The following is a 22566-nucleotide window of genomic DNA, read 5'->3' on the forward strand; positions in this document are numbered from 1 at the left end:
TCTTCTGCTGGAAATGCAGAAAAATCGAGCCCAGGATCGAAGCCCAGAAGTCGAGGGCCAGGATCAAAGCCTATAAGTCGAGCTCAGGATCGAAGGCCAGGGTCGAGGCTTAGGATCATGGGCCATGATCGAAGGCCAGAATTGAGGGCCATGATCGAAGGCCAGAATCGAGGGCTATGATCGAAGGCCAGGATCGAGGGCCAGGATCGAAGCCATGATCGATGCCCAGGATCGAAGGTCAGGATCAAGGCCCAGGATTGAGGGCCAGGATCGAAGCCTTGATCGATGCCCAGGATTGAGGCAGGACAGAGGGCTGCCTGGACAGAATTATAAAACAAGGGACTTTGTCCCCTGTGCCATTTTTGACGAATTGAACCTTGAGGAGAGGCAATTTTCGATAGATTTTCAAGGAAAAACATTTGGGTAAGTGATTCTAACTCGGATTTGGTCAATATACACGAATATATCATTGTTTTCACCATTTAATTAGTGTATTGAGAGAGAAATTTGCGAAAATTTTAGAAATCTCATAGAAATGAATTTTTGAGATTTCTGTATCGATTCGAAGTCGGATTTAAGTGAAACCGGTATGGTTGTTGGACTCATAATTGAATGGGTTGTCGGATTTTGTGAGTTTTGCTGGATTCCGAGACGTGGGCCCCACGGGCAATTTTTGAGTTAATTTTGGATTTTTATTGAAAATGAAGTATTTTCTTATGAAATTGATTCCTATAATTTTTGTTGACTGTATCAAATTATTTTGGCTTGATTCGAGCAATTCAGAGTCGGATATTCGTGGAAAAGGCATTCTTACCGATTGATTGAGCTTGGTTCGAAGTAAGTGGCTTGCCTAACTTTATTGGGGGGAGGAAAACTCCACGTAGGATTTGTACTATTTTTTATATATGAGCGTCGTGTACGTGAGGTGACTAGTATGTACACGGGCTAATTGTGTAAAACCCTAATTTTTCTACTAAGTAATAACCTGATTTCCTTCTTATTTGAGTTCCATGAGCATGTGTGGTATCCGGCTAGACTAGAATAGCATGCCTACTTACCTTAACTATTTACTTGAACTACGTGCAGCATGTTTAGTGAATTTACCTGTCTTTCCTTAACTGGTACTTAGGTTGAACAGTAGAATTTCGTGCAGTAACTATTGAATTCTATTGTTTGGCTGCATATTCACTTTGGGATTATGGAACGGTATTCCGTTAGATCCCCATGTACTACATATTTACTTTGGGACTACGGAACGGTATTCCATGAGATTCCCCTTTACTGCATATTTACTTTGGGACTACGGAACGGTATTCCGGGAGATCCCCCTGTTCTGCACATTTACTTTGGGGCTAAGAGACAGTATCTCGGAAAATCCCCTATTGTTATCTCTGTGTACTGAGCTTTTGTCTTCTATAATTTCATTCTGGTTAAATTTCAATCTTTATTTTATTGTGGTCTTTCATTTTATCTTTTGTTATTTTATATATATCAGTAGGGCCCTGACCTGACCTCGTCACTACTCGACCGAGGTTAGGCTTGGCACTTACTGGGTACCGATTGTGGTGTACTCATGCTACTCTTCTGCACATTTTTTTTTTGTGTGCATATCCAGGTACTCCTTGTCAGTCGCACTATCAGTGAGTTGGGACAGCTTTGGAGACTTCAAGGTATATCTGTCGTGTCTGCAGACCTCGGAGTCTCCTTCTACTCCTCCCCATGTCCATTATCTTCTGTATTTTCTTTTGCTAGCCTCTGATGTATAGAGACACTAGACTTTCCTCTTGTAGTTTGTGATTCACGATGTTCCGGATTTTGGGAATGCTGTGTAGTATATTGAGGAGTTATTTTTAAAATTTATGTTTTCATTTCAATATTCTGCAAATGTTAGGCTTACCTAGTCGCATAGACTAGGTGCCATCACGACGTCATATGGAAGGGAAATTGGGTTGTGACATAACTGTTCTAAGAAAGAAACTTACCATGATTGCAGGCATCTCATCGACCCTTTGATAATTCCATCCAAGTACGCTCGTAGTACGGTCTCTGCAGCACCACACCTTCAACCCATTGTTTAAGCTCCGGAATCGGTTCCGGCATTTGGGCCACAGTTGTAACAAATATAGGAAAAGTAGATAAAGAGAATGAAAAGCAGAGCCACAAAATTAAACGTTCAAAGGGGAATACTACTCACGGTTCATATTCCATTTCTCAGGAAACGACATGTCATCAGAGGGGATTAGGTCCAAAGTTCTGATTCGAACAAAACGGCCCATCTAACCTCAGTCACTAGTTTTGTCTATACTCGAGAACGGGGCTTTGGTGGCTCGGCGAGCAAGCTTGATTAGCCCTCCTCGATATAGTCGGGGACGGTAAAGGCGCATAAGGTGATCGAGGGTGAAAGGACACCCCTCGATTTTGCTCGAGAAGAATCGGAGGAGAATCACTATTCTCCAAAAATAAAGGATGGATTTGGCCGAGGGTCACATCGTACCTCTTGCAAAAGGTGATGATGACGGGGTCTAAGGGACCCAACATGAAGGGATAAGTATAAATACTTAAGAATCCCACCACGTGGGTAGTAATCAATTCTTCAGGCGATGGGACTACCACGTGTTTTTCTCCCCAGTTGCATTCCTTTTTTACTTTGTCGGGGATTTTCTCAGTGATTATGCATTGGCACCTCGATAACGGCTCACATTGACCCGGTACCGAAGAGGATTTTTCTACCTTAAAATCAACGACGGTTGAGCACCCTATCGGAACGAATTCCTCAGGGTGAGGCTCTGCCGCATCCTCACCACCGGAGGGTCGTGATGAAAAAGCGGCCTCTTTTTGCGGCACTATTTTGGAGGTTTTCGCCATTGATGAACATGGAAAAAGAGAATTAGGATTGTATGCGGTGTGAAATTTATGAAGCAAGGGGATTTTCTGATGAAAATGTAAGAGTAGAGAAGAAGTTTTGAGTGAAAAGTTTGAATGAGTATGAAAGTTTGAATATTTATAGCTTGGTAATGACGGTTCAGAACTGGTAGTGGTCGACCAATGACTGACATGCATTTAATGCCTTGGTAACTGGACTAACGGGACGTTTGTCACATATCCTCATAATCGGGCTCGTCGCTGACGTCGTCACCCACCGAGTCGAAGTTCAAAAATTCATATCGTTTCTCGTCATCTACTTTCCGAGAAACGAGGGGACTATCTGTATACGGTCAAAACCGAGTTTACCTTTCGTATGACTAATCGAGATTGGAACATGATAGACCAAGGTTCGTCCTCGTGTAGAATCGAGCCATAATGCGAAGTTGGATCGCCGAGCTCGTGATCCAGAGACCGATCAAGATCGAGATCGTCCAAGATCAAGATCGAGATCGGCCAAAATTGAGGAGATCTTATTGAGCCAAAAAATAGAAAACCGAAATTTTCGCAATTGGGCGAGAATCTCGGCGGAAATCCCGGCGCATATTAAGGAGATGCCAATTAATTAATTTATCATGGGGTTCCTTATTGTATTTGGAAATTATACAGGACTTTCCTACTATATAAGGGGGGTCTGATTATTTGTAATCGGGATTCAGATTCATAGAATATAAGCAATATACAGTCTTTCTTCTGGTTTTGATTTCCAGTCATTTTGTTCTTGTATCAGTTATTCTCCATTCAGTTTGGGGTGACCAAACTTGAGGGCCTAGGCTAATCAATTCATTCGGTTTGCATTCATTCCTTTTACAATTAATTTCGATATTCATTTATATATTTTCTCAGTTTGTACGAAGTTATACTACGTATCTTTAGAACCGCGTATAAATTCAATTGTTATCCATTTTTCGGGTAAACAAAAAGTTCAAAGTTATTTTAGTGGTCAAATTGTGAATAAAAATCAGAAGGTGTTAAGTTTACTTTCCAAAGTGACATAATGCACACCACTAGATCATTCTAACACAAAGTTTATTGACCAATATCATTCTGTAACTAAATCTTTTCTTTTTACATGTACACTTCTATATGCTCTTTGATGATCTTTTAAGCAACATTGTTAATTTAATTTTGGATGCATTTATAATGAAAGTGTCATGCACCATTGAAGGTACTCTACCACTAGAGAAAATCTGAGTAAACTGACTTCATGCACCAATGAAGGGCGTGTTAGAGTAGTAAAGACTCCTTCACCGTTAACCGGAATATTTGAGTTTGACCACTGTTATAAAACTCTTCTTCAGTGTGGGGCGCTAAAACCTCGACAATAGGCTTTGTACAACAGACAAATCGAGATTAGATTAGACCAATTGGCTTTGGGAACCGGATGTTGAAGAAATAACCTAAATAACTGTTCACCCAATTATAGTTGGGCTAGTTCGATCGAAGCGAGCAAGAGATAAAAAAATCCTATATATATATATATATATATATATATATATATATATATATATATAGAGGACTCCTTTATCTCTTGCTCGCTTCGATCGGACTAGGGAAGAATGAGGGTCGCTAATGAGGTCCTAAATGACTGCTCAGAAGGCCTACCTATTTTTTTTCTCAATCTGTCACTTGCTCGTCCCTCTCTCCTGAATATGGTCTCTCCTCTCTCGTCGGGTGTGTGTGTGTATATATATATATATATATATAAATAAATTCATGTATAATTGTGTATAATTTATATATACCAGATAGAAAAATGAACCTTGAATCAATATTAATAAATGCAGTGTAATTTTATAAATGGGATATGAGAGGATAGTGTATAAAATTAAAAGACTATTTCTAATAGACTCTTGGTTCAATAAAAGTATAGTTACATCATCATTAAAGGAAATACAACATAATAAAGTAAGTAAACCAAAAGAAATAACTAGAATCGAAGTATGAGAAAGTACAGGAATAAAAAAGAGATACGCTCTCTATACTAATTTTCGGCATTCACAATGTCCTAGGTTATGGACTCGGCTACTTGCTTTAAGGATCCCAAAAAATAAAATTGAGCTCATGCAGTATAAAAATGGGCTATTACAATTCATAATACTAACTCTTATGACAGACAAAAAGTCAGCAGAACCAACAAAATTCAATGATACAAAGACAAAGAAGGTCCAAGTCATCTATCCTTGTGACACCTTCTAATAAAGATTTATAACCGTTGGATTTTTGGTCCTATACCTGAATCTTAAGCCTCTCTTCTCCTTAATATTCTTTTTCCTGCTTTATTGTTTTTATTTCTTTGTGGATAAGCTCTCTATTCACAAAATTATAATACTGTGCTTTTGAAGCTGACACTCTCCTCTCTCTCCCTCTCCATCTCTTTGTGGGGACATCTTAAAACTCTCTCTCTCTCTCTTGCAAGTTTCAATGGCTACTGAACTTGTCAACAAGACTCAAACACATCTTGAATACCCTGAGGTAAACTAAACTAGCAACTTTCCATAATTCAACTTTGACCCCTTCTTTTTCCTTTCATTTCCAGCCTTCATTTTCTTGTTTTTTTGTTACCAAATCATATTTTACTGTTCTATCTTTTCTCAAAATTTTGACCCTTTTTCACATATTTCAGAAAGATTAAAACTTTGGAGAATTTGAAGGAAAAAAAAAACTTTTTCTGTTTAATACACTCTTTGTAATGTTATGTTTGGGTAGTTCAGTTGTCTTCTGTGGTTTTTAAGCAAAATTTGATCTTTTTATATCTTATTTCACATGTTTTCTTTCTTAGTTTTAGAATAAACATGCATGTCTTGGAGAAACTTTAGTTTTTTTCTTGGTTTTAGAAGAAAGATTTAATCTTTAAGAACTTGGGAAAAGAAAAAAGGAAGAAGCAATTTTTTTTTCTTTAAACAAAACTGTAACTTTTATGCAGTAAATATGGGTAATTCACTTAATTTCTACATTTTTTCTTTAAATCTTTTGCTTTTCAAATTGTAGGAACCACTTTAGTCTAGCTCTTAAGTTTTGCTTTTTACTGCTTTTGAAAAAAACTGCTTTAATGGCTTCCACATGAACACATGATCATCAAGAATGCTTTTTAAACACAGATCTGCATGTCTTTTTTTCTAAATTATTTGGAGTAGTATTTATTTAAAAAATTAAAACTTTTTTTGGGGGTTTTGTTTCTTATTATCAGATGATTTATGAAGCACTTGATGCACTACAACAAAAAGAAGGCTCAAACAAGTCATCAATATCAAAGTACATTGAGTCCAAGTATGGAATCTTGAATGATACACACTCAAAGTTGCTAACTTACCATTTGGATAGAATGAAACAAACTGGTGAACTTATTTTCCTCAAAAACAATTACATTAAGCCTGGTCCAAATGTACCTCCTAAGCGTGGCCGTGGAAGACCACCAAAGCCTAAAACTGCATTGCCACAAGATACAGAAATTGCAGCTCCAAAGCCAAGAGGTCGTCCAAAAAAAGATCCTAATGCACCACCTACTCCCAAGAAACTTAAACCAACAATTGTCCCTAGTAACTTAGCTAATCCTGTTTCTAAAACTGGAAGGCCTAGAGGTAGGCCTAGGAAAGTTATGCCACAACAAGCACAAAATGGTGTAGAGTGAAGCTGAAAATTTGTGGACTTTGTTGATGGTAATGACTCTTATGACTGTGTTATGTCTTAAGTTTTTCTTGGTTGGTGTTGTATTTGTAGTGAGTTGTGTGTAGTTTCTGTAGCTGTGCAATGTAGATTGTTGGAAGAGTGTACTTGTTATTTCAAGATTCACTGTAGATTAGATGGTTAAGCCACAGCTAGCACAGAATGGTGTAGGATGAAGCTGAGAATTTGTGGAATCTTTGGTTCATTTGGACTTAGTTGTTGGTGATGACTCTTATGACTGTTATGTCTCCTTTTTTTGTAGTATTAGTCTTCTTTTTATTGGTTGATGTTGTGTTTGTAGTGAGTTGCGTGTAGTTTTGTAGCTGTGTAATGTTGATTGTTAGAAGGGTGAGTACTTGTTTAATACTTGTTGTTTCAAGATTCATAGTAGATAGGAAGGTCAAGCCACAGCCAGCACTAAATGGTGTAGAGTGAAGCTGAAAATTTGTGGAGTCTTACCTTACTGGACTGTTGTGTTGTCTTTGTTCTTCTTATTTAGGTATTAGTCTTTCTTTTTTTTTGGTTGGTGTGTATTTGTAGTGGGTGATTTGTAGTTCTTGTAACTGTGCAATATGTAGATTGTTAGAAGATGGTGTACTTGTTTAATGCTTGTTGTTTCAAGATTCATAATAGATAGATATCTAATCCTTGAGGTGAGTGTGTATCGGAAACATTCTCTCTTTAATGTCTACGGGAAACACTATATCCTTCCCATACGCCACTTGTGAATTATACTGAGTTTGTTGTTGTTGTTGATTGCTGCACATTTCAGTCTCTTGTGTAAATATGTTATTCGCAGTGCATTTTCTCTGCAACTGATTTTCCGCCATTCAAAGGTCTTACTACAATTGTTGAAGTGTCCTATGTTGGTTACTGGATGAACTACTGTCGTCCGAATAATTTTCACCTTTTTAAAGTATACGATTTTTCGCTTGGGAATTATACAATCACGGAACCTTCTTTTTATAACATGGTATTAGAACTACTCATTCTTAGTCATGGTTTACCTAATATAAGGTTGAGGAAATAGTATGTTGTCATAAAAATATGTACAAGTAAACCTTGTTATGAGGATAAAATTCAATTGTAATGTTTGATGGTGACTGGTAAAGTGAGTGTGTGATGGAGGTGAAGGTGAAAGAAAGGAGATAAGGGAATGATATAATAAACGGAGACAGTTGGAAAGTGAATTTGTGACATGTTTTGTGAACCAAAAACATCATATGTACTACAAAACTAGATAGTCTCAGTCTCTGTCCAAGACATTATCTCTTTATCTTCTAACTTTCCTACTATGAATCAGTAATGTCTTTGTCCAAGATGCTTGAGGTCCCAATTGGTTTTGGAATCTTAATATACAAGTCCAAAATTAGTACTTACTCCACTAGAAGCAATAGAAGTACCGTATTAAAGTTAGAAATAGAATAACTAGTAAAGGCTGCATTAAGGGTACATTTGTACCTTAAGATATGTGTTTGGACCACTCATTGTATTTGATTTTTTTTCTTAACAGAAACTGGTGTAGATTTAATGATCTTGTCTGGGTATGAAGTAATCCCTCCGTCCACTTTTGCGCGACACGTTTTGACTTTTCACGTCCCTTAAGAAACAATGATTGACATGATAATTTTACCACAATAACCCTATAATTAATACTCAATAATTGAACCCAAATTCCCAAATGAAGAAAAAAATACTCCAAAGAACAAGAAAATAAGAGATTACTTTAGTGAACTTTTGTGTTTAAAGAAGGGTGATAATGAAGAGTTCTCTGTGAATTCCAATATTGAGCATTGGAAAGCTACATTTGACCATTATTTATTCAAGAAATGTTGGTTAATGAATTAAGGGTAAAACAGAAAAAAAAAATATTTTTTCTTGATATGCGTAAAGTGACAAGTAAAAATAAAAATTTATTTTTAGTATACTAAAAGTGAGCGGAGGGAGTTGTAGCGGAACTAACTGAGGGGTACTGTCAAAATTCAAAGAAATAAATACATGAAGTAAATTAAGGAGATTTAACACGCGTAAATTTCCGATGTTACTGCTATTAAGTACAGTGATAGAATTTGGGAGAACATAACACAAAGTATATTTTTGAAAAGGAAGTCCTTTAAATTTGACAAAAGTGAGCATTAACTATTTAACAAGTTATGACAGTTAGATACAACAACAACAACAACAACCCAGTATAATTCCACTAATGGGATCTGGGAAGGGTAGGTGTACGCAGACCTTACCCTACCCTGGGGTAGAGAGGCTGTTTCCGATAAACCATCGGCTCCCTCCCTCCAAGAACTCCTCACCTTGCTCTTGGGGTGACTCGAACTCACAATCTTTTGGTTGGAAGTGGGGGTGTTTACCACTAGAGCAACCAACTGTAAAAAAAAAAAAAAAAATGAGAACTGATTTTAAAAAATGATTTAATCAGAAGCACTAGGAAATCCCATAAACTCCAACAACAAAGAATGCACCAAAAATCAGAAATAGACTAAAACTAAGTAGAAATGGCAGCTAAAAAAGCAACACCAGACACCAAAAATTTTTAAAAAAAATGCAAAAATCATACCTTCAAATGCGAGTTCTGGCTAAAGAAGTTCTCTTTTTATTTTTCCAACTTCCCATTAATTTGGATATTAAATATTTGACAGAGTTTAATATGCTCACTTTTGGCAGACTTAAAGGATTATATTTAAAGGACAATCTTAAGGGTGAAGTGCACCAATAGCAATTTTTAAGCCAGATGTTTAAAATATATATATTTAAAGATTAGCCAATTCAACCAAACTTCAAAACCTAGTGTCCTGAATTTTTGAGCTGCTAATTTGAAATTCAAAACTAAGCATCCTGAATTTATGAACTACTAATTTATTCGAACTTTCCAACACAACTTTCGAACTTTAGGACACGATGTTCTTAAGTTTGAACTTTGAAGTTTAAACTCTAAGATACCGTGTCCTGAAGTTTGAGCGGATTGGCTAATCTTTAAATACATTGTAAATATAGATATATTTTAAACAGCACGCTTAAAAATAGCTACGTGTCATTTCCACCAATCTTAAACCTAACCCCAAACTTACGGTGACCATTTTTATTACTCTTTCTAGAATCTTTTCAGTTGAAGAAAAGACATCAGTTTATGTTCCTCCCAGCTGCCTTCAAGAGTAATACCATCTGTAAATATAGGAAACACAAACTGCTGAATTGTTAGGATAGTGTACTTTTAAAGGATAACTAGAGAACAATTTACAGGAGTACAACAGCAGACACATAAAGCTTGATACAAAAGCCAGATGAAACTGGTGATGAAAAGCTAATAGAAGGGATGAAAACTAGACATTTTCTAATTTGGATAGGCAGCCTAAGCATGAAAGTCATGTTCTGATGATACATACATGAGTATTTTACATCAACCTCTACTCATAGCGCATTTGCACGAGATGAAATAGAGCGATTCAAAAGTTCTACAACTCCTCATATTGAACTGAAAACCCACAACGACAACGTTTTGTCCTTGTTGAACTTTCTTCATCAACAGTCTGATCTTCTACTAGGAATACATGCTCGTGGTCTTCTGCAAGTACAGTTGATGGACTAATGGATTGGGCAATCTCAGATTTTTCTTGCTGGTATTCGGGAGTCGTTTTTGTATCCTCAGTGCCACGAGCTAGTAGGGAGGATTTATCATTGGATGTTGCAAAATTGATAGCTGATTGTGAGGATGCCCCGTCCGCGTAGCAATTGTGTAGCCTTTGTCGGGTAATAAGTGATGCAAGAAGCTGATACCACCTAGAAAGAGCTTCTGCTTCAGACCTCTTCCTCTCGTTGGCCTGTCTTCTCTCCTCTTCTTCTGCATATGTCTGATAACATCTCAACAAATTCAACATTAGTTCTGCCGGATGGCTTCAAATACAGTAATAGTTGGAATTGTTTGATAGCATTAGAAAGAAAACCTTCAAGCACTTTAAGAGAAAAGTACGTGTGTGTGCGTGCGCGCCAAGAATTAAAAGAAGTTTATTTGGTAAATTTATGTCAAATAGGCCTTATTAAATACTAAGTTGGCATGGACATGGAGACCCACATAAACAAAGATAAGACAATTTTGAACATGGGGAAGAAAGAATACGAATTAGACGAAATAAATATTTTTAAACAAAATCGAATCCTCCCAAAGTACAGTTCCGTACTGAAAAAGATAGGTAGTCAACCATAAGCTTTACTGACGGTTGCACATTTGGGACAAAAGAATAATCCTATCATATATCTGTTTTATTCTCTATCTTTCACCACTAACCGCACTTTCGAGATGCCACCTTGTTTATAAATATAAAAAAAAGTCTTTTCAATTCCATTTGACTCGGGCCTCCAACAAAAGAACTTGAAAAGAAAAGGAGAAGACATTAGAAATATCTTGGTTTCCCATATGTCTAGTAAAGTGAGGAATGAGGAACTTTGACCTCCATGTACACCATAAAGAATGTGCTGAAACACGATTGATCAAAACAATTGGTACAGGAGATAAATTCTTGCAAAGAAACAGAAAGCACCTCCATTCATTTTTCTGTTCTGCCTTCCTTCTTAAATTTGCAAAGAACCCACCCTAAAATAGGCATCATTTATCTGATTGCAATATGGGATAAGTATTCCACGTACTTTCTTAAGCATGACCAGTTTTGCAATGCGGACTCAGAAAAGGTGAAGAATGTGAATTTACCCAGAACATGATTGGTCCCCCATTACAAAGGACGTCAAAGATATGTAAGCAAGCAATGGAAATTTATTCCAGTAATGCAATTATTTACCTCGAGAATTGCATCCTTGAACTCGATACACACCACAATCCCCTCATATACAGGAAGAGATCGACCATTCCGGAATTCAAATCCAACCATAGCAGGTGCAAAATCAATTTCTAGCCTTTTAGCAACGGGAACCAACCTTGGCAATCTCAAGTGGACTGTGCCCGGTGGAAGGCACTTCTCGGACCAGACATCCACTTGACCACGCTCATTCTAGAAAAAAAGCCACATACCAACTGTCACTTCCTAGCCAAAAACAACCATAGAGACAAGATCGGCAAATAAACCAAAAAATTGAGGAGCTAAATCTTGTAGCCAGTTATTCCATCTGCTACACAAAGGAAAAGAAGCAAAACGGTGTACATATAAACGTAACATGTCTAATGTGTGAACAGGGACTGATAACCTTCTTGAGCAACTGCTCCATGAAACTATCTCAAGAAGCCAACAAATGAACCAGAACCAAATGTTGAAGGTTGTCAATGAGTGTAGTTGAAGAGGAAAATTGCACAGAACTGCTTATTCTCCAGATAACATGCAAGTATGCAACTAAGAGCTGTTTAACTGAATATTCTAGCAGAAGAGATTTCAAAGTTTCAAATTGAAACTGTACAATTGGACTGATTACACACACTTTAAGGATGTTAAAAAATTTCCTTTAACTATACACAGAATATTGAAATTCTTCAAGATCTATTCTCTTATATGGCATGATGACCTTTTTTTTTTTTTTGATCAGGTAAAATAAGACTTCATTAATAAAAACATCCAGAAGATGCAAAAACTGATCACAAAAGGAATATGGCATGATGAATTATCAATGTAGATCCTGAAGTTGTTTCTTATCATGTTTATTAAGGTCAAGAAGGGGAAAAAAGAAATTACCTTAGTTGCGAGAGAAATGCAAAGGAAGAAGGAATGATGACAATGGAACTACCAGTAGCTAAGAATTAAGATCATGGAAGCTTCGGCAGACATTAAACCTGTCCTACTCGAATAAGGCACATACCTCTGTCTCTAACTCTTTATATCAAAAGAAATATTCTTAAACAGAAGGAGAAGACAGAGAAATGAGAATTGGATATATGAGAGGTGCATAAACCAGATGGATAAAACAAGGTTTACACACTAGAGTCAAAAGAAATCCATAGCTTTACATCATGTGGTGAAAGGATAAAAGAGGTCTAATGCAGATTTGGGCTTTTGAAAAGATGAAGATGCAAAGGACAAAGTGACAATCTTTTGAACAACCAAGTTAACATAAAACTCTAGCTTGCACCCACTTAGAGCAGATGGAGATTCTCAGATGGGAAGAAGTGTAAATACTCTATCATAAGCACGGCCCAAACAAATATTGATCTTATTTGCATAAACCAGATGGATAAAACAAGGTTTACACACTAGAGTCAAAAGAAATCCATAGCTTTACATCATGTGGTGAAAGGATAAAAAGAGGTCTAATGCAGATTTGGGCTTTTGAAAAGATGAAGATGCAAAGGACAAACAGACAATCTTTTGAACAACCAAGTTAACATAAACTCTAGCTTGCACCCACTTAGAGCAGATGGAGATTCTCAGATGGGAAGAAGTGTAAATACTCTATCATAAGCACGGCCCAAACAAATATTGATCTTATTTGCATAAACCAGATGGATAAAACAAGGTTTACACGCTAGAGTCAAAAGAAATCCATAGCTTTACATCATGTGGTGAAAGGATAAAAGAGGTCTAATGCAGATTTGGGCTTTTGAAAAGATGAAGATGCAAAGGACAAAGAGACAATCTTTTAAACAACCAAGTTAACATAAAACTCTAGCTTGCACCCACTTAGAGCAGATGGAGATTCTCAGATGGGAAGAAGTGTAAATACTCTATCATAAGCACGGCCCAAACAAATATTGATCTTATTTGCATAAACCAGATGGATAAAACAAGGTTTACACGCTAGAGTCAAAAGAAATCCATAGCTTTACATCATGTGGTAAAAGGATAAAAGAGGTCTAATGCAGATTTGGGCTTTTGAAAAGATGAAGATGCAAAGGACAAAGAGACAATCTTTTGAACAACCAAGTTAACATAAAACTCTAGCTTGCACCCACTTAGAGCAGATGGAGATTCTCAGATGGGAAGAAGTGTAAATACTCTATCACAAGCACGGCCCAAACAAATATTGATCTTATTTTGTTGGTGTGCCCTGGCCAAATGTGCAATACCCCACCAACACACATCTGAACAAAATTGTATTACTTTTGCAGCAAATGTCATGAAGGTCAGAAGGAAAAGACAGGACTCAGAGATGCCGCTCACCCCACCTCCACCCCAAAAAAGGAGGACAAACAAAAACTGAAACACAATTGTCGACATCGGCATCACTCACTTTACACCAAGACAAACAAGTGCAGGAAGATCATTTCTGTTTCCCCTTCTGCAACTAAAGCTTTAAAGGTGGAACATGAATATGCATGTACCCTTCCACTATTCCCTATCCCTTCTCCTTCACAAGAAATAGGTAAAATCATTAACCCAATTAGCTACTTTTGTAACTTAGCACCAGAATAACCTAAAACCAAAACATAATGGGCATGGAACATGTCAAAGAATGCGCTAAGCAAAATCCATTCAACCTCCTACTTTCTTCAGTACTCTCACCCAATCAGAAAACCTTTTTGTCCTCTATTCACTCATTGTTTCTGCCATAAAACAAGTCATAACCTATTCCTATTAAAACGTGCACTTGTGAAGTATAATGCTTGTAAATTAGCATAAAATGTCAAATCCCAAATAAATCTCAACTTCCTCAACACTTCTATCACTTAGAAGGCTTCACCTTAGGTACAATGCCATTTACTGCATGAGGAAGAAACAGTGGTTCAGTTTGCCACTGTCCATAGAGGGCGACAGTTCCTCCACAATCCTCCTCGCCATAATCATCATCCTTAACATCCTGTTCTTTGTTCTGCTTTCCAGAATGCTTCAGAACCTAACCGTAAAAGCAAAGCAGATTAAGGTACTTGCAGAGTTGTGGACAATCAAAAATCATATTGCAGATGAATAGAAGATTTATGTGCAGACAAAAACCTTTGCAGGGATCTCGTTAGCTTTCACTTGGAGCCCCTCACGAAGCCATTTTTCCTTTCTTTTGAGTGTTTGTACACAGGATCGTGGGTATACTGGATGACCAGAACAAAAACCTAATACAGGTCCTTTGGGGTAAAGAATCTGATACTTGTTAAGCCATCTTTCAATTATGTATAAGTGATGGTTTCTGTAAGCCTGCAGAGCAAATTAGTTCAAAACAAATCTATCAGTGCAACGTAGTCAAATTTTAGTGAATACTTGTGTTTGTTATACCTGTTGATTTGTTGGAAGAGGTTCAGTCAGTGCCCTAGTTTCCAACTCCATATCTTCTAGAGAGCTCCTGGTTGCTGTAAAAGAATTCCTTGTTTAGAATTCTGCATAATTTTTCTCGCTATGTTCATGCATATCCAGCATACCTGTTGATTGTGCTACTTCTGTTTTCTTGCTTTCATCAGAAGTTTCCTGTCTCAAATGAACAACATCACTGGTCGCCACGGACTCCAACTCCTTTAATGGTGCCAATACTGCATCCCACCAAATTGAGTTGACTCGTTCAGATGCTATCTTGTACCACTTTGTACAGTACCTGAAAAGAAAATGAAAGACATTACACAGAAGCATCCACCAAGTTAATTTAATTCTTATAGAATCTTCCCATTTTTAATATTTTTTTAAAACTCAATTGCCGACCCCTACTGTTTGGGACTGAGACATAGTTGTCGTTGTTGTTTCTTATAAGTCAATTCTTCCAATTTATTTAAAAGCTTCTGAATTGATTACCAAATTTTGCTGTGATGAGGAGGCTCATACTTCTTTTTTAATACCTAGGATGGTAATGGAAGAGTATAGGTTCAGCAGCAGAAACCTACCATGTCCCATATATAGTTATCATGTGACAACATAGATGTTTTGGTTATTAGGATGCCCTATTTCCCTTTCCCCAGAATTTTGCCAAAATTTTCCTCATTATTTTGCTTAATCATTAACTACTTTATGCGACTGAGTGCTATCTCAGTTCAAAACTGGAATAGAATAAATAGATAAATAAATAAATAATCATGACAACCATTAGAATTAATAATAATAATAATAATAATAATAATAATAATAATAATAATAATAATAATAATAATAATAATAACAATAACAATAACAATAACAATAATAATAATAATAATAATAATAATAATAATAACAATAATAACAATAACAATAACAATAACAATAACAATAACAATAATAATAACAATAACAATAACAATAACAATAACAATAATAATAATAATAATAATAATAATAATAATAATAATAATAATAATAATAATAATAATAATAATAATAATAATAATAATAATAATAATAATAATAATAATAATAATAATAATAATAATAATAATAATAATAATAATAACAACAACAACAACAACAACAACAACAACAACAATAACAATAATAATAACAATAACAATAATAATAATAATAATAATAATAATAATAATAATAACAATAACAATAACAACAACAACAACAACAACAATAATAATAATAATACGAGTACTTGTCCTAGTTAGAATCATAAGCAAAATGATGAGGACAATGATGATTGAGCAACAAATTATAAACCTCAGAACTCATGGCTTGCACGTCGTCTATGTGGGGAAGGGGTAAAATGAGGGGAAAATGACAGGGGAAAGAAACACCTCTTTAAGATTCTGCCTGTGAAACTATGATGGTATGACAAGAGTAATTTTATAGTAATAAGACCGAGGAGTAAATCAAGATGGACAAAACATAGTCACTGGGTCAAAATCTTGAAATTCAAAATATGAATGCATGAAGAGGAGCATCATGCTGCAGATAACATGACTAAGATTATATATAAAACAATGACTAATAAAACTAAATCCAAGAGAAACTACAGCACCCAATGAAATTTGGAACACCAAAGCAGCAAGAAATTGAAACCTGCGTGTAACATCTTTAGCTCCATTTCCAGCAAAAGCAACAACATATCGTAAATGTGACTTGCATGCAGCAGCTGCAGCTTCCACATTTAGCTCTCCATCAGTAATTGCATTTACAACATCAACATGCACCCATTTCCCCGTCAGATTCTCACCACTGCAGTAGACCTCTGCCCAGTATAGAGGCGCCCCTACTTTCCTAGATCCAACAGCAGTTGATAGTCCATGAGAGGAAGTCGAACACTCTTCTGCTTTAATTTTCTTCTTTTTGAACGGTGATACATTTGACGAAGTACTTTGTACATCCGCCACTTCTGAGACCATAGTGTTCCTAACTATTTCAACTGCGGTGGAAGAAAGAGCCATTTCCAACTGCATCTCAAATTCAAGATCCCCTTTTCTCTTTGGCTGCTCTCTCTTCATAATACATGCATCGTTAGCATCACGTAGAGCATCTGATGTTGATGGCGACATTCTTTTATTAGACTTATCTGTAATAGTTGCTCTAGACTTGTCATTGTAATGCTTGCCATCAGCCAAAGATTTAGCAGGAGAGAGAGGAGAATACTTTGGTGCAGCCACCATCAATGTCGAAGAGTTAAATATCCCGCTACCAGCCTTACTAGGGGATTGACCAGAGGGATATGGTTTCTCAATTTCCGGCTTCAAGGAAGCCACATCCAAGATTGATACGAACCTGCAATGAATGTCATCAGATATCTTTAAGGTAATTTCTCATGAGATAAAAGACTTGCAAGCTTTGGGGCATTCCAAAAGCTTGCAAGATTGAGCATAGAAAAAATAAGCTGCTTAGATTGTCCTTTTTGGTATGCCACCATGGGGTTTTCATGTTCGAAATGCAATAAAGAAACTGTACAAGAGGGAAGTTTCCAGTGCAAAATTGTCACCTAACTTCCCAGCTCATGCCGCTTGTTACCAAAATAAAAGTGTGCAGAAGAGGATTTCCACATAATTTGAATTCTCAGCACTTACTAGGTTATATGTACGCACTTCCTTACTCCAACAATAGGCAGTTCACTGCTAAATGTGTTAAAATCACTATGCAATAGCTCTAGCAACTAACCGAAAATATGTGGGAAAAAAGAGAAACAGAAATCACCTAGGGTAAGACAAGGAATAACAATACTTCAACAGACTGGAGATAGTTTTGGAGTTTAAATGCTCTGCACAATTTAACTTCATAGTTTAAATGCTCTCAATAACTTTAGTTGCACCTAGCATCTTACCTCTCTCTGTCTCTCTCTTAGAGTGATCCCCCTTCCCCCAATCTTTACCTGCATTTTGAACTCTTTTCTTCTCTTAGAGCATTTATGACATAGCCGTCATTCAGAGTAATGGATAATACAGCAGTCAATAGAAGAACAATAGAGGCTATTTAATTGTAAAAGTTAATAGGAAAAATTGCAGCTTACCTGGTCGTAAGATTCAAAGCCCTAAACAGAGCTACAGACAATGCAGCAACCTGTAATAATGAAAAACAAAAAGGATTGTTTCTCAGATCAATGGGCAATATACTAAACACTGTTTCTTCTATCAAGACATAGAAGCCTGCACAGCCTCTAACTATGGTTTTAAATAGGTAAGTTCCAAAGTTTTGCAATTAACCCTGATATTATATCAGATCTGAAGGAAAAATATATATGTATATTTTATTTTTTAAGACACGAATCACGATGTTATGAAAAAGCTATGCTAAGGACAGGAAAACGAGAAAACACTTATAATGCAAAACCATACTTCTTCTGGGGTCCCTTCCTGAGACTCAAGAGTTGATGCCAAAGCTGAATGAAATGACTTCTCTGAATCACTTGCACCTCTAACACGGAAATGACTGTGGAACTGCAACCAGTGGTAAAAGGTGAAATAAAAGAATGAAACTTGTAATATCAAAGGGCAGTTACGATGATAACATAAAGCACATACCCAACTGACAAGAGGAGTTAGCGCCTTCGTGGTAAGTTTTGGAACATCTGTTAGCTTCAGCAGATGTGCTGGCAGCAGTGAAAGTAAAGAAGCCTGGCAAAATAAGTAAAATCTTATATCTTACTAGTTTCCTCCCATAAGTATCAGTACTTGGAGGGAATACTTTAAAAGGCCAAAAGTTCACCGGCATTTCCATATCATTCACACAGAAGAGGCTAAAGCATGCTAAGTCAAAGATCAAACTTTTTTTTTTTTTTGACAAGTCATGCTAAGTCAAATATTATGTCATAAATAAATGAGACACCAAAAAAAAAACACATAACTAGAGCTGGAATTATCTGAGATTATGTGTCCATAGCTATAAAGTCCTCAATGATCATGTGCTGTAGAGTCATATAGAGATTCTTTTTTCTTTTCTTTTTTTGAGAATGAGTCATATAGAGATTTTAAATTTCTAAAACTTCGAAGTTTAACACATATCAAAACCATAACAGCACGTCAGCAACAAAGGTGAAGGATGACAAATCTAGTTGGACATCAACTAGGATTTTACTACAATTTTCCACATATTTCTAATTTTCTCACCCATTCACAATATTCCCCAAAACTAACTTAAGTCTCTCTAAGTTTAAAATATGTGTCTGTATCCTGATCTCCATCATTTCAGAAACCTGTGAAGAAAATTTCGGACACGACTTCTAAAAAGTAACGTCATCTCACTCCCTCGTTACTGTTTCATTATTTTCCCCATCCCCTCTATACCGAGTTGACTAAGGAAAACAGAGAATCATACTGCTGCTTAACCAGGACTTTAATTCACCAACGCTGGAATAGCCTTTCCTGTTTTCTTTGTCTTCTATTTCTTTTCTTGGAGCCTGGGTAGGTAGGGGTGGATTCACTTTATGAATAAACAACAATCCAGTAAGATAGTTGATAGAAGGTTTAGCAGATCCACATTTTACATGCTAATATCGATGACAATTGGGGGAAGAATATCACGCTACGGGAATAAGAAAGAACCTGGATAAGAGGATCATTGCAAGCACTATCTACCAACCTGCCCCTCGCTAGTAAACAAAGCAAGTTAACCTTATGCACAACCTCAGCCAATTCCTGCAATTTAAGGGGGGGAAGTACAAGTTGATGCACGTCCGACGAAGGACTAAAATGTAAGATCATGGCATTCATATCTTTTCTCTATGATATTCAAACCACCTTTTCTTCTGCAGTTGCTCGGCGTACTGTTTTCTGTTTACTAGAGTCAGGCGGAGCATCAAACTCAACAGTCACACCATTGCTTGTATCTTCCTTAACATTGCTTTCGGGCTTCAAAGTATGAACTGACCCGTCTTCCCAATCAATACCATCAAGTTCATCTTCCCTCTCGATACTCTGATACTGAACATCTGTACCTTCATTTTCCACTTCCAATGGCACATTTTGTAACACATCTTTAGTGCAACATTCAGCATCTAATGTAGTCCTTGCCACTGTAGTGCCGGTAAGCTGCTTTTCTGTCTCCCTTGATCTGTTCTCTGGCTATACATATAAACAAAGAACAATTAAGAAATGCATTGTCCAAATGCAGTTCATGCCTAAATCATCAACACTAAGACATGGAAACACATACGATTTTTTAGCATTGCGAACAAAAAGAGTTAAATACTTCTTGCTGAAGGAAGTGTTTCACTCACTACATTGCCCAACTGAAGCGATAGCACAAGAAAGAAACAAACCTTGCCCGTAGAATCTTGTTTGCATAGGTAACTATCATCTGTGTTCAGACCCCGAGAGCCACGTGACTTGTTGACTCGTTTCAAGAGTTTTCCCACTGCACCTCGAGATATGTTTGCAAGAGTTTCTGAAATCAAGCATGTTATTCTTACTGTAGTTTCAACCTTCAAGAACTCAAAACTCTACTGTTATTTTCAATGCATATTTAAAGTACATAACAAGAGTTCTTAAAGTTAATATCAATAATGAATGATTGCGACATAACAAACCGTTATCACTGGCTCTATCTTTGCAGCCGCTTCGGCTCTCCATCTCACTGTAGTGTTTCACAGATTCTTCATTTACTGTCCGAAATGGAAAACATAACTTAACGTAACCTCAGTGCATTACTGTAATGAAGCTAATTAACTAGCACATAACAAAAGTCCATGTATAAGCATATTCATATTCTCCGGTGATCACCGATCACTAGTCATTTGAAAAGTTTCATGAATGTTACATTTTAGAGTAAGACTCTACTTGGGTCAGACAAAAAGAGATTACTTATCACGGAAATATACCATCAATTGAAAATAAAGAGACAGGCCTTGGATGCAACAACAACAAACCCAGTGGTCCCACAGGTGTGGCCTATGGAGGGTAGTGTGTAAGCAGACGTTAGCCCTAATTTGTGAAGGTAGAGAGGCTATTTCTGATATACAAAGAAACAAGCCTTGAATGGTCTGCCTTTTTTTCACTTAAACTACATTTGCTACTAGCTATAACCCAAACCAATAAAGGGTTACATAAGTAAAACACACCCAAAATAACTAGCAAATTAACATGAAAGAACCTCAAAAAGGGGTTGTAAGAAGGACTAGAGAAGCAAAAAAAAATGTGAAACAAAAATCTAAAAATTGAATTTTTATGCAGTCAGGTTTTGTTTTAGTAATATGTAGTGTGGTTAAGGAAAACATACCAGTAAATAAACTGAATCCCAAAGACAACTAGCAAATAAAGATGAAATAATCCAATAAAGGGTAGTTAAACAAGAGGAGAAATAAGCTGAAATTGTGAAAAAGAAGAACAAAGATTGAATTTTTATGCATTCTTGGTTATGTTTTGGTGTCATCTTGTGTACTTTAACAGTAAGTAAAGTGAATCAAAAGAGAAATATGAAAGAATCCAATAAAAGGGTAGTTAGAGGATAAACTAGCAAAAACTGTAAAACAAGAATAGAAAGATTGAATTTTTATGCATTCTTTGTTGTTGTTGTTGTTGTTTTTTGGGGGCTGGTTGAAGAGTTAGGAAACATACCAGTTGATTGATTATGTAGCTTAGCCTGATTTCTGGTTCGCATTTTTCGATCAATTGAACAATAGGAAGAAGAAGAGGCGCGCGCTATATGCTTACGGTTGAAACCTATGAAAATCCCAAACCCGGGAAGAAGGAAGGGGGATTGTGTTTTTTTTTTTTCTTTTTCTTTTTAGCCAATCTTTTTTTAATTATTTTCCATTAATAGTGGCACTAATATTCTTGTTTGGGTGGTTGTCAGCTATTATATTGTATCTCATTGTTATTTTAAACATAATATTTATTTTAATTATTACTTAGATTTTATTATATAGTATCGTTAAAATCAATGTGACGTAATGATAAAATGTGTCGCGTAACAATCGATTTGATGCGTTCGCGTTATTACCTTTTTTTTTTCCTCATATTGCCCTTTCTTATTATTAAATAATTATATTTTATCTTTATCGTATCTTTTTATATAATAATTTAACCACGTTCTTACCTTTTTTATGTAATATTGGTGTGTGACATCATGAAACGATGGCAAACGATACAATCTATCCAAACATTATATTTATCAAAATAATACAATACAATACAATAGCATACAATACGACACATTATGAAACGACGTATAACAATCATATATACAAGTTGTAACGACTTAAAAATAGGATAAGAACTGTTAAGATAGACAAAGCACTGATATATTTATGTACACATTATTAGTTTGTTAGTCATAGTTAGCCAATTAGATTAATGTTCGTTTAGTTGTTAGCTCTTCATGAGTTGTTGCCAGCTTTTAGGTTAGTCTACATTTCTTCTTACACGTATATATAATGTAAGAGCTATAGTGAGTGAGATTATTTTATATTTTTCACATATATAATGTAAGAGCTATAGTGAGTGAGATTATTTTATATTTTTCACATTTTCTCTCATACTCTATAATGTTCTCTTCAGCCAACTGCTAGTAGCTTCAGCTCAAGTCTTCTCTTCAATGGAGTCCACACCTCACATATTCTGAGTTTCAACATGGTATCAGAGCACAACTTTGTTTTTCGCTTTATATCTCACTCAATCTTCAATCGATTTCACTAATTCAATCGATTTCACTGGCTCAATCAAATCTAGGGTTTTCCAAAATCTTGAAATCAATTTTCTTTTTGTGAGAATTTGATTCG

The 22566-nt window shown here is 36.1% G+C and overlaps 2 protein-coding genes across 2 annotated transcripts; one reads left to right on the forward strand and one right to left on the reverse strand.

Moving 5' to 3' along the window:
- Window positions 1-5213: 5213 nt before the first annotated feature.
- Window positions 5214-6872, forward strand: LOC104087007 (HMG-Y-related protein A-like). The gene is made up of 2 exons (XM_009591388.4): window positions 5214-5397; window positions 6113-6872. Exons 1-2 carry the CDS (start codon window positions 5347-5349, stop codon window positions 6551-6553), a joined length of 492 nt encoding a protein of 163 aa, XP_009589683.1. The 5' UTR covers window positions 5214-5346; the 3' UTR covers window positions 6554-6872.
- A 2873-nt stretch (window positions 6873-9745) lies between these two features.
- Window positions 9746-21562, reverse strand: LOC104087008 (DNA repair protein RAD4). The gene is made up of 15 exons (XM_009591389.4): window positions 21404-21562; window positions 20377-20451; window positions 20110-20234; window positions 19589-19912; window positions 19394-19486; window positions 18374-18466; window positions 18188-18289; window positions 17863-17912; window positions 16431-17126; window positions 14882-15051; window positions 14739-14812; window positions 14466-14660; window positions 14215-14367; window positions 11391-11600; window positions 9746-10448 (listed from the first exon to the last, which is right to left on the reverse strand). Exons 1-15 carry the CDS (start codon window positions 21444-21446, stop codon window positions 10053-10055), a joined length of 2799 nt encoding a protein of 932 aa, XP_009589684.1. The 5' UTR covers window positions 21447-21562; the 3' UTR covers window positions 9746-10052.
- Window positions 21563-22566: the final 1004 nt, after the last annotated feature.

The sequence above is a fragment of the Nicotiana tomentosiformis genome, chromosome 5 (assembly GCF_000390325.3).
Source record: "Nicotiana tomentosiformis chromosome 5, ASM39032v3, whole genome shotgun sequence".
Taxonomy (NCBI): Eukaryota; Viridiplantae; Streptophyta; class Magnoliopsida; order Solanales; family Solanaceae; genus Nicotiana; species Nicotiana tomentosiformis.